This window comes from Squalius cephalus (assembly GCF_949319135.1).
Source record: "Squalius cephalus genome assembly, chromosome: 5".
NCBI classification, from domain to species: Eukaryota; Metazoa; Chordata; class Actinopteri; order Cypriniformes; family Leuciscidae; genus Squalius; species Squalius cephalus.
In genome coordinates, this window is record NC_137126.1 from 6594749 (window position 1) to 6606948 (window position 12200).

The 12200-nt window shown below is 36.9% G+C and overlaps 1 protein-coding gene across 1 annotated transcript in view; it reads left to right on the forward strand.

The window, feature by feature from the left end:
* Positions 1-12200, forward strand: part of hip1rb (huntingtin interacting protein 1 related b) — a 40427-nt gene that overhangs the window by 10101 nt on the left and 18126 nt on the right. The window contains exons 2-15 of the mRNA XM_079872694.1: positions 16-79; positions 3126-3268; positions 4246-4302; positions 4422-4508; positions 5629-5705; positions 7544-7605; positions 7853-7993; positions 8344-8401; positions 9687-9762; positions 9890-10048; positions 10244-10296; positions 10455-10527; positions 11711-11894; positions 11974-12062. Coding sequence (XP_079728820.1) covers positions 16-79; positions 3126-3268; positions 4246-4302; positions 4422-4508; positions 5629-5705; positions 7544-7605; positions 7853-7993; positions 8344-8401; positions 9687-9762; positions 9890-10048; positions 10244-10296; positions 10455-10527; positions 11711-11894; positions 11974-12062 — 1323 coding nt within the window. The remainder of the gene's footprint in view (positions 1-15; positions 80-3125; positions 3269-4245; positions 4303-4421; positions 4509-5628; positions 5706-7543; positions 7606-7852; positions 7994-8343; positions 8402-9686; positions 9763-9889; positions 10049-10243; positions 10297-10454; positions 10528-11710; positions 11895-11973; positions 12063-12200) is intronic.

Below are 12200 nucleotides of genomic sequence, written 5' to 3' on the forward strand. Positions count from 1 at the left end.
CTCTCTCCTTTTTAGCTCAGCAGTATCAGTAAGGCCATCAATTCCACAGAGACGCCGCTGAAGGAGAAACATGCACGCAGTATCCTTAATTCAGACATCTATTTATTATTGTTTATTCAACCATTATCGTACCAGGTACAGTAAGTCAACTGAACCCTTCGCTACAGGATAGGGAGTAGTACTGCAATCCGGTCTGAAGTTCTGTGTTTGTTAATATGGGTTTAAAAGTGTTGAAAATAGTTTCAAACTTTGCTGTCTGATAATGCTGTTAATGCTGGTCATATCATTGAGTGTGTTGAGATGCACATTCTTAAACCGATGATACTTAATAAGCTGACATCATGCGTGGTCATATAAACACGTTGAAGCGTTTTCCTTTATTGGTGTAATAAACTGATCAACAGAGCTAGATTTTTTACCATTACCTCGATTTCACCCAGCATGTAAACACCTTAACCTGTTCTGTCAGTTTATTGAAGTGTGCATGTGACTGGAAAACGTCCTTATATACAAGAGGCTGCTCACTGCAGAGCAAATAGGTGGAGCTTACGTCTAGCTCCTCCTCACTAGACGTCCAGCGGGGAGGAATGAATGTAATCTGGGCCTAATGGGTGGAGCTAGAATATCCAACCACATCCTAACCCTTCCCACAACTCTATCACTCCACCCATTAGACGTCCAGAGAGGTGGAGCTGGATGTCATCTGACTCTGCAGTGAGCACCACTTGTTATATACAGCAGATTAAAGCGCATCCAGCCACAGCGAATGTTTTGCAGTAGGGGAGGAGAAATATATCGCAAACTCCGACTTTTTGTTGACCCAAGAAATACACTGCCCAGCCAAAAAAAAATAGGCAAATGTTGAAATAGTCTATGATTGGATCATTATTGCAGTTATTATTATGTTTCTAGCATGTTACATGTTTGGCAACGGTTCTTCTAACCCTAATTGTTGGAGTGTGTAGTTTTTGATTTCTTAAACAACCATGTAGGAAGACACGTCATGGCCATATTCCAGGATGACAATGTCAAGATTCATCAGGCTCAGATTGTGAAAGAATGGTTGGGAGGAGCATGAAGAATCATTTTCACACATGAATTGGCTCCTCTGAGTTCAGACCTTTAACTCATTGAAAGTCTTTGGGATGTGCTGGATGAGACTTAACTAAGTGCTGGACTCTTGCATTGTCAATACAAGATCTTGACCAAAAAATTATGCACCTCTTGTTAGAAATAAATGTTGTGGTGTTATTTCCATGTTATTTATAGCGACTTTTCTTTTGGCCAGGCAGTCTATAAAAAATATGTTCTCATCTCGTGCAGCCAAAGTACAAGTGGTACATTTGTAGAAACTTCAAATATGAGAGGAGAATGAGTGTGTGCAAGTTTGACATTTTGAAATACTCTGGGGTTTTAATGTTTTATTTAAGGTTTTATACCGGTTTACAGGGGGGAAACATGAATGAAACGTACTTGACATCAGCAGTTCCTATATCAAAATCCTAATGAATAGATAATTATCAAAGTCATCTTACAAAATCATCATACATTGTTATGCAGCAAGCTTTTCTTGTGATTTTGTTAACCCTCATGTGTACAGGACCAGGTACTTTTCATACACTCACCTAAAGGATTATTAGGAACACCTGTTCAATTTCTCATTAATGCAATTATCTAATCAACCAATCACATGGCAGTTGCTTCAATGCATTTAGGGGTGTGGTCCTGGTCAAGACAATCTCCTGAACTCCAAACTGAATGTCAGAATGGGAAAGAAAGGTGATTTAAGCAATTTTGAGCGTGGCATGGTTGTTGGTGCCAGATGGGCCAATCTGAGTATTTCACAATCTGCTCAGTTACTGGGATTTTCACGCACAACCATTTCTAGAGTTTACAAAGAATGGTGTGAAAAGGGAAAAACATCCAATATGCGGCAGTCCTGTGGGCGAAAATGCCTTGTTGATGCTAGAGGTCAGAGGAGAATGGGCCGACTGATTCAAGCTGATAGAAGAGCAACTTTGACTGAAATAACCACTCGTTACAACCGAGGTATGCAGCAAAGCATTTGTGAAGCCACAACATGCACAACCTTGAGGCGGATGGGCTACAACAGCAGAAGACCCCACCGGGTACCACTCATCTCCACTACAAATAGGAAAAAGAGGCTACAATTTGCACGAGTTCACCAAAATTGGACAGTTGAAGACTGGAAAAATGTTGCCTGGTCTGATGAGTCTCGATTTCTGTTGAGACATTCAGATGGTAGAGTCAGAATTTGGCGTAAACAGAATGAGAACATGGATCCATTATGCCTTGTTACCACTGTGCAGGCTGGTGGTGGTGGTGTAATGGTGTGGGGGATGTTTTCTTGGCACACTTTAGGCCCCTTAGTGCCAATTGGGCATCGTTTAAATGCCACGGCCTACCTGAGCATTGTTTCTGACCATGTCCATCCCTTTATGACCACCATGTACCCATCCTCTGATGGCTACTTCCAGCAGGATAATGCACCATGTCACAAAGCTCGAATCATTTCAAATTGGTTTCTTGAACATGACAATGAGTTCACTGTACTAAAATGGCCCCCACAGTCACCAGATCTCAACCCAATAGAGCATCTTTGGGATGTGGTGGAACGGGAGCTTCGTGCCCTGGATGTGCATCCCACAAATCTCCATCAATTGCAAGATGCTATCCTATCAATATGGGCCAACATTTCTAAAGAATGCTTTCAGCACCTTGTTGAATCAATGCCACGTAGAATTAAGGCAGTTCTGAAGACGAAAAGGGGTCAAACACAGTATTAGTATGGTGTTCCTAATAATCCTTTAGGTGAGTGTATATAATACATATACAACTCCGAAACACAACTGTTTGCCATAGTTATTGTGTAGCAAACATTACCTCATAGCACCATCTAGCATCCAATCAGTGCTAATAATCAATTTGAACATGGATACCATACTGGTGTGAAAGACATCATCGCAAGTCTACATATCAGTCTTGAAACAGTTAGACAGCAGGCTTTCCCTTAGTTTGATGAATTGTGGTATTACATAAAACAATTTATAAGTGTGATGTGATAATCAATTGTGTTGAGATCTTTTCCTTAAAGGCATGAACAGGAATTATTTTGGGAACCCACAGAGAGAAGGGGGCCTATACCTTCTGGTCATATGCCGTTGGTCTGCCTTTGCCAAGCAGCGCCATCCTTAGCTGGAAGTTCTCCCATGTGTTACACAAAATCTTGCGTGATGGTCACCGAAATGTAAGCATGCTTTCATTTAAATTTTGTTGGAATTATCTGTTCAAATACACTTTTATTCATCTATTTTTGAGCACAGATGCATGCGATCCCGAATTCAGTTTTCTTTCACAGCTTATTGCGCTTGCATGGTCAAATACACACACAATTGTCAAAGTGCACTTTGTGCGGAGTATGTATGTAAACACAATCTGCTATGTCCTACGTGAACATCAACAGTTAGGAGAAAATCAGATGTGTAACAGTAAATTAGATCCGTGCATTAATTCTTAAAGGGACAGCAGCCTTATAAACTGCTGCCATCCGTTTCATTAATGTTAATAAAATAATTCCTCACTGCTTTTGGCTGAATCACTTTTGTATTTTTAATATGAATCAATTTATATTTAATTCATAGAGCGAAGATTATACAGTGTTTTATTTTTACATTTGATTATTTGATTTCTGTACTTCTTACTGCATGTTAAATAAGCCTAGGCTACTGTACCTGAAGAAATTATTTCGTTCAGGTATTTGTCTTATTGTTTGTAATTAGCTTCTTTGTTCCTATTTTTAATATAAAAAATTAAATAAAATTGCCTGCGTTTCTTTATTAGAGAAGATTGCCAGTCATGTGTGTAATGATTGCAGTCAGCTTAATAATAATATTGGGTTGACTAAAATGGGAAGAAAAACTAAATAAATGTCAAGGTTCACGTTTAATTCCGTGTGATTTATTTCAGTCAAATAGGAAAAGTAACACGAAACAGTAAACTAGAATCAAATCTATGCATATATTGAAACGAAATTTGATTCAAAATCAAGAATCGATTTAATGAGGCACTAAAAGAATCCCACCCCTATTGTTTTAGAAACATTTTCGTATTTCTTGAATATATTCATTTAAATTACAATGAAAAATCAAAGTATGTGTGCATTGTCTAATGTCTTTTGTTCTTGGAGCAGACTGTATTGTTTATTGTCTTATTCATTCTTACCAGAGCTTACAAGACTGCATGAGACACTACAGCAACATTGCTGAGACAGGGTTAATGTGGGTAAGTCAATGTTCATCCACAAAATCCCTAATCTCAACATTCAGAAAAAAGGAAACTTTCTTTTTGACAGGTTTGACTGAAAAATGTAATGGTTTATTGTCAATAATTTCCATCTTCAGAATAACACACGAGACAGACATGGGTATGCACAGCTGGTTTCTCTACATTCCAAACTCCTCTGCACCAAGATTGAGTTCCACACAAAGGTAAATTCTGATATATTCACACTGAGCCCATAATATATTTTCCACATTTGACAGCCATTATTTTAGGTCAGTGGTTCTTAGCCTTTTGGACTTCAAGGCTCTCTTTTGTATGAGACAATATTCAAAGGCCCTCCAACCAGATCTCATGAATAAATGTAACTATTTTACGAGGTGACGATTTTGTATGAGAACGTATGAATAAAGTTCACCCATAAGCAAATCAAACAGAAATGTATCCATGACATTGTACAAATTCATACGAATTAACCACCAATTTGCCAAAACTTTTGAATTGCGATAAGAGTGTGCTGGGCCTCTTGTTGTAACTCTGCAAAGCTTTGGCATATTGACACCAAACTTTTCACTGTCACCTCACACTGACCACAACACACTCATCTGGTAACATTAGTCAAAAGGGATAAGCATTTAAATCATATTATTAGTGATTGTATTTATGATGTTTCAGCTATTTTGACTTATATCATCTAAAAATGTCTTTAATTACTCTTTGTTGCAGTTAGTCTGATGCTCCCAGACATGCTTACATAACTCATTATGCCTTTTTATGCTTGGCCCTATTGGTTGCTGCTTGCAGCTATATTTTCATTTACAATTATGTATATTTAAATAATTTTAAAACTTGGAGGATTGACGAGGCCCCCTAGTGGGCCCCAGTCCCCTGGTTGAGAATTACTGATTTAAATATTTTATATAAGTATACCTCAGTTTACTCAGAAGAATTACACCTAAAATGTGAAAAGGCTGTTCTTAAATATGGTGTAATCTTTTAAGTTTTGCCATATGATGAAAATGTCATTTAAATTGATAAACCATACACTTGACATCTCCAGCAAATATAAAGGGAGCATTATTTGCATTAAATGCCAATGTTGACAGTTTAAAAATAGGAAAAATGTTTTATTTTTATTTTCTCGTTAATATGCTAGGGAATGGTGTCTTGTTATGAGCCAAATGCTCATGTGAATAAGTTTTGTGCATTGTTTTTTATAAAATAGGAATTTGGATTTCTATCCCAATTTCACCATTATCCCCATTCCAGTGTGAACAAAGGGATAGTCCTGCTTAGTTTAAATGAAGATTATCTGTGCTCTCTTTGCAGCATTCTGAAATTCCAGCCAGTCTAGAGGTCTCAGATGAACTCCTGGAGCGTACAGCGGGAACAGACATCAATAATGTGTATGTGGAATTCCAATTACTCCAAATTTATTTCTTCTGTATTATATCTCGGCAACAATAGCTTTTCAGACTTTGCACTACAGGACGCCTACATTAGGTCTCCAATTATTATTGGTACTCAATTATTAATAATGGATCTTACATTTTTGTGGAAATTGTGATAGTTTTTTCAGGATTCTTTGATGAATGGGAAGTTTAAAAGAACACCATTTATTTAAAATGGTAATCTTTTGTTAAATTCAAAATTTCATTACTGTCACTTTTAGATCAATGTAATGCCTCCTTGCTAAATGAAAGTATTCATTTTTCTTTTCTTTTTTTTTCTTTTCTTTTCTTTTCTTTTCTTTTCTTTTCTTTTCTTTTCTTTCTTACTTACCCCAACATTTAGAATGGTGGTGTATCATGGTTTCCACAAAAAACATCAAGCAGTGCAACCTTGATAATCGTAGGAGTGTTTCTTGAGCACCATCAGCATATTAGAGTGATTTCTGAAGGATCATGTGACACTGAAGACTGGAGTAATGATGCTGAAAATTCAGCTTCGCATCACATGAATACATGGCATTTTAAAATACTTTACAATAGAAAATAGTTATTTTTAATTGTAATAATATTTACTGTCTTTTTGATCAAACAAATACAGCCTGGCTGAGCAGAAGAGACTTCTCTCAAAAACAAATCTTAATTATTCCAAACTTTTAACTGATAATGTTTTTTTTTTTTTTTTTTTTCACTTCAAACATTAAGAATAATGTCAATATGATGGTGTCAATGTGAAGTTCTTCTACGGCTTATTGCTGGCCTAACAAGTGAAAGCACTTTATAATAATAATAATAATACATTTTATTTGTAATGCGCCTTTCTCAGACTCAAAGTGCTAGATTAGTAAAGCACACTTTACTAGATTAAAATGACAAGCCACTCCCTCTCACTCCAAATACATTTTAGATGGTTTTAAAAGAGAAACATTATGCTTTATTGACAGCTTTGTTTGGACACTGAGGACCCAAGAGCAAAGTTAATCAACCTTTGTTGAATGATAAAGTAAAATAAATAATAATAATAATAAAAACCTCTCCATCGAAACATATTGTAAAAGATGCTGGCTAATGTAGATGTGCACCAGGTCATTTTGAGAGATTTTGAGGCCCGTGATGGAATGTCCCACATGGCGTGCATAATGATGTTAGCCATGTGGGACATTCCATTCTATCTAGATGACGAGTGCAGTAGCTAAAAAAATTGTGTATTCTTGTGCACATCAAAAAAAAATTATATTAGCCTCAAAATAGCAAAATAATGTTTCCATGTTGCTTGTAGTGTAAGCCAATCACATGGCAGCAACTCAATCCATTTAGGCATGTAGTCATGGTCAAGACAATCGGCTGAAGTTCAAACCGAGCATCAGAATGGGGAAGAAATGTGATTTAAGTTACTTTAAACGTGGCATGGTTGTTGGTGCCAGACAGGCTGGTCTGAATATTTCAGAAACTGCTGATCTACTGGGATTTTAACTCAGTCTTTTCCTCTAATTTGGCGTAAACAACTTGAAAGCATGAATCCATCCTACACATCCTGAAAGCATGGGCCCAGATCTCAGGGACAAATCTGCAGCAACTGTGTGATGCTATCAGGTCAATATGGACCAAAATCTCTGAGGAATGTTTTCAGCACCTTGTTAAATCAATGCCACGAATAACTAGGGCAGTTCTGAAGGCAAAAGGGGGTCTGACCCGGCAATAGCTAGGTGTACCTAATAAAGTGGCCGGTGAGTGTATGTTACCTTACTTTAAAATGTTAACTTCTAAAAGGGTTTTGTCTCTGATTCCTGCTTCAGGTTCCAGCTCACAGTGGAGGTGTTTGATTACATGGACACAGAGCTTCGATTAGCAGAAGCTGGTGAGTGTTCAGATTATGGTGTTGTTCCAAAAAAAGGTTTTCTGACTTTGCAAATGTGGTTCAAAAACTTTCTGGCAAACCAAAATCAACCTTATTATAGAAGTATAAGAAGTTAATGTTGGAAATTGTAGTCTCCTACTTTTAGTTTGGTTTTGATTGTGTCATGGAGGTTACTGTCTTTTGAGTTTGACATACATGAAAAAATCTGGTGCGAGGTTATTTTACTCTGTATTCTTTATATTCCTAGTGCTCCGCCAGCTCAACATGTCCATTGCTATCTCCACACTGACGTCAAGCCAGTGTAAACTAGCACCGCTCATCCAAGTCATCCAGGACTGCAGTCACCTGTACCACTACACCGTCAAACTGCTCTTCAAACTGCACGCCTGTAAGAGCTCGAGTGCTGCTGTGGCTCCATCATGCTTCCAACACTAATTCTACTGAGAAAACTTAAAGCTGGTCGACAAAGAAAATAGTTGTAAATGTCTTAATCAAAAGCTTCTTAAAAGCTTACCAATGGGCAGTTAAGTGATGTTGGCATTTCTACTTTGTCTTTTTAACCATTCATAGGACCCATTTATTATCTTAGTTTTCAAAATTACTGAACGTAATTTGTAAATCAAAATCAAAACCAGCTAATAATACTCTAATAATACTCTGCATTTCTAATAAATGCTGAAACTGCACCCTAATTGCATTTCTGGAGCTGGTTGTTGATACTGGTTGTTATGTTGACAGGTTTACCAGCTGACACACTCCAGGGACACCGCGAACGCTTCCATGAACAGTTCCAGAGGTACATTTAATCATTTCATGCTAGATAAAAAAAACAAACATTTTTATCGTGTCTGTAGCATTCTGTATTCACCATATGATTCACTGAAAATGATTTGGCTTTTAAGTGTACAACATTTATATTAACATAGCAGTGAGGGGGCATATTTCCATGTCTTTAATCACTGTGTTTTTAGGAAATGGGAAAGAAAATGTTACATGTGGCTAAAATCATTCAATTCGTGGTTGATTTAAACAGCTGTCACTTCAAGTTCACCCAGAAATGTTATTTCTGTGATCATTTACTCACCTTCATGTTGTTTTGAACCTGTATGTTTTTCCTTCTATGTATAAAATGCTTATTCCCAAGTATTCTGAAGCCAAACTATAGCATTGTGTAAGAAACAGACACAGTAAATAGAAATCCGCCTTAGCTCTTAATGAAATGCCATGCTCTTTTTATGCTCTTAATGAAAGTAGCAATTTTTATGCTCTTAATGAAATTTAGCAATTTCTGAATTTTTTGAACAAATCATTCTTTTGAGTCTTCTTTTTTTTTCCAACAATATTTTATTGGTCAATTATGAAGGCAAAGTATGAACAGTAATTGGAATTTTACCATTACAAAAACAAGAACCAATCAATCATCAATCAATCCATCAATAAATAACACACACACACATACATATTCATAAATACATATATTATACAGTACATACATGCACATAAAAAACACCTTACACCTCCAGGTACGGATACAGCAGTAGCATCTTAAATTGTTTACTTATTCTCATTATCTATCATTTTCATAATTATTTTTTTCAATGTATTATAAAAAGTGATAAAACCAAAATATACAAAGATATTTTTGAACAGAAGATTATCAGTGAATAATGATTTAAATTTCTCATACAAAGAATGGCTTCAGAATATTTATGTAGCGCACAAGTTGTATTTATGATCATATTATAGTCCTTTTTTAAATTTCTTTTTGAAGCAATATCCGCTATCCATCCTCTTAATGGATGGGTTTCTTTTGTAATTTTCTCTGGCTCAATCAGACAGTGGTGGGCAGAGGTGGGTGGAATGAGAAAATGATCACAACATTTTTTACTGTTTAAACCAAATCAACCCAACAAATTATGAAAACGACTATCTACTTGTAACACATTTTCTTTGATAGAGTAATAGATTTATATTTACATATTACCTCAAAGATTTTTAAAGAATCCCATGGAGATTTTCTTTTCTTATGTACAGTTTATATGATTATTAATTATCATTATGATGATGATTATATTTTTTAGCCTCCAAACATTCCTCAATAAAGCACGAGATATGCTATACTTCAAAAGGCTCATCCAAATACCTAGACTGCCTGATGTAAGTAAACTATCTTTGAATTCCGTTCAGCTTATTGAAACATAATGCTGACAAGGAATAAGGATATATTTGTAAGTGTGATACATATGTATCTTATTAAGTATTTTCCTTTCTTTTTTCATTGAAGTCTCCACCCAACTTTCTCCGGGCCTCTGCTCTGGCTGAGCATGTTAAACCCATGGTTGTCATCCCAGATGAAGAGGAGCTTGAGGAGCCTGAAGAGGATGAACCCGAGCCTCTGATAGATGTTAGCGAAGCACAGCCTGTCATGGCATCTCAGCCAACGGTACTTAAAGCAGAAACTAATGAGCATGATCATATAGATAGGGTGATAAATAAAACAGTAATTGTGTTGGCACATAGACCTTTTTGTGGATTGTCAAATGTTGGAGCTTTATAGAAAATTTAGCATGATCCATTCTTGAATTTCTCAGCTCCGATTTATTTATCTTCTTAAATGTCTCCTGTTTTGTTTTTTAAGAGTGATATATTTGACCAGGCCTTCGGACCGCCTAATAATGGATTTGATGATAGGTAGGTTATTTTTGATGATCATACCATAATAATTTGTTTTTATGGGGAATTATGAAAGAGACATTTATGAAAATGTCAGAAAGTTCATATTTTAAAAACTCTCTGTATGTCTACAAGTATGTACCTGTACTGTACTCTGTACTTGTTCTGTAACACAGGGACCTCCAAATCGAACATTTGAAACGAGAAATTGAATTGCTGCAAGCTGAGCTTGAGAAGATCAAAGGAGAGGTGAGACACTGTCCGTATTATTTTCAAGCATTTAAACCTTTGAAATTGGAATAAAGTTTTTGAGATGAAACAAGACTCCAGACTAACATCTGAGAACAGTGGCACCTAGACTTGCCACGATATCATAATTTCAAACCGGTATGGTACCATGTATAAATGACCCCTGCGGTGTGGTTCAAAGGAGTAGCGCTGTTTCGTTCTGCTTTTGGAGTGTGTGCCATTTGATGTTTCTCATATACAACAGATATGACAGTCCTTATCAGTTGAGCAACTTGAAAGTGGCACCAGCAGGAAAAAAGGTCGCAAAATGTGACCATTTAGTCACAGTTTAGAGCCCTGTAAAATGATACTGGCTGTTTTTTCCTTCATGCTTCAGCCAAACAGCAAGTCCACACAGCTAAATATATATCGGTTCAGATTTTGTTTACATTTGTATTGGAAAAATTCTCATATTCCAGCTAATTTTGTCAGCAACAACTAGACGGGATTCTCAACTCTGGCCCTCGAGGTCCACTTTCCTACAGAAATAAGCTCCAACCTTGATCAAACTCATCTTCCTATAACTTTCTAGTAATCCTAAAGACCTTGTTCAGGTGTGTTTGATTAGGGTTGGAGCAAAAATGATGACACCTATTGAATCGTAGATTACGATGCAAGTGGTAAACAAATAGAGCACGTTGAATCGCGCTTTGGTTTTTATGTGCGCTAAAAAAGAGGAAAAAGCGTAAAAGGGCAATTCCACGCAAAAATGTCACATCCATAACGCCAACTAAATACCATTGCATTGTGTTGGTGTTATGGATGTGACAGTTTTGCGCGGAATTGCCCAAAAGGAGAATATGGACTAGAGGAAAGTGGCCAACTTGGCATTTCAATTTTGCAAATGAAGCTTGAGTGTACAATGTGTACCGGGCATTGCTCAGACTTGATGTTTCTAAACACCATCCTAAACCAATTAAGTAACAATTTCATACAATGATATGTCTATATGATTTGTTTGCAACTTTTGCATCCTTTTCGAAGCTTGAAAGCGAGCCACTATTCACAGCCATTGAATCAGGCAACATTACTGGAATATTCATCACCTTTTGTGCATTGGAATATGTGCTATAATCTCAACATTGTGTTTTTTTTCTGTCCCTTTCGCCCGTATTCTACTCTTCCACCTCTCCTCTGTGTTCAGGCTCAACGCTATATCACACAGCTCAAGTCGCAGATCAACATTCTTGAGGCAGAACTGGAGGAGCAGCGCGTGCAGAAGCAGCGCACCCTGGTGGAGAATGAGCAGCTACGCATGGAGCTAGAGACCGTCCGCCGCCGCAACACTGAACATGAGAGTGTACAGAGCAACTTTTTTGAGGCAGAAAGTGAGTTTGTGCAAGCATGCAAATAGATATTCTTAAACGAAAATATGGCAGCTGATGCTGATGACTTTCTCACTCATAGAAAAATCCCAAGCAACAGAGTTGCGTTATAATAAACTGAAGGAAAAGCATGCTGAACTGGTTGCCAACCATGCTGAACTCCTACGAAAGGTATGACAAAGAATACAGTGTACCTATGTGTGTATATGCGATCACAGAGATATTACTTACCTTAGTTTGTCTAATAACTTGATATTCTGTTTTCTGGAAATCTGAATAAATCAACTGGTATATGCCTTTATTACATAG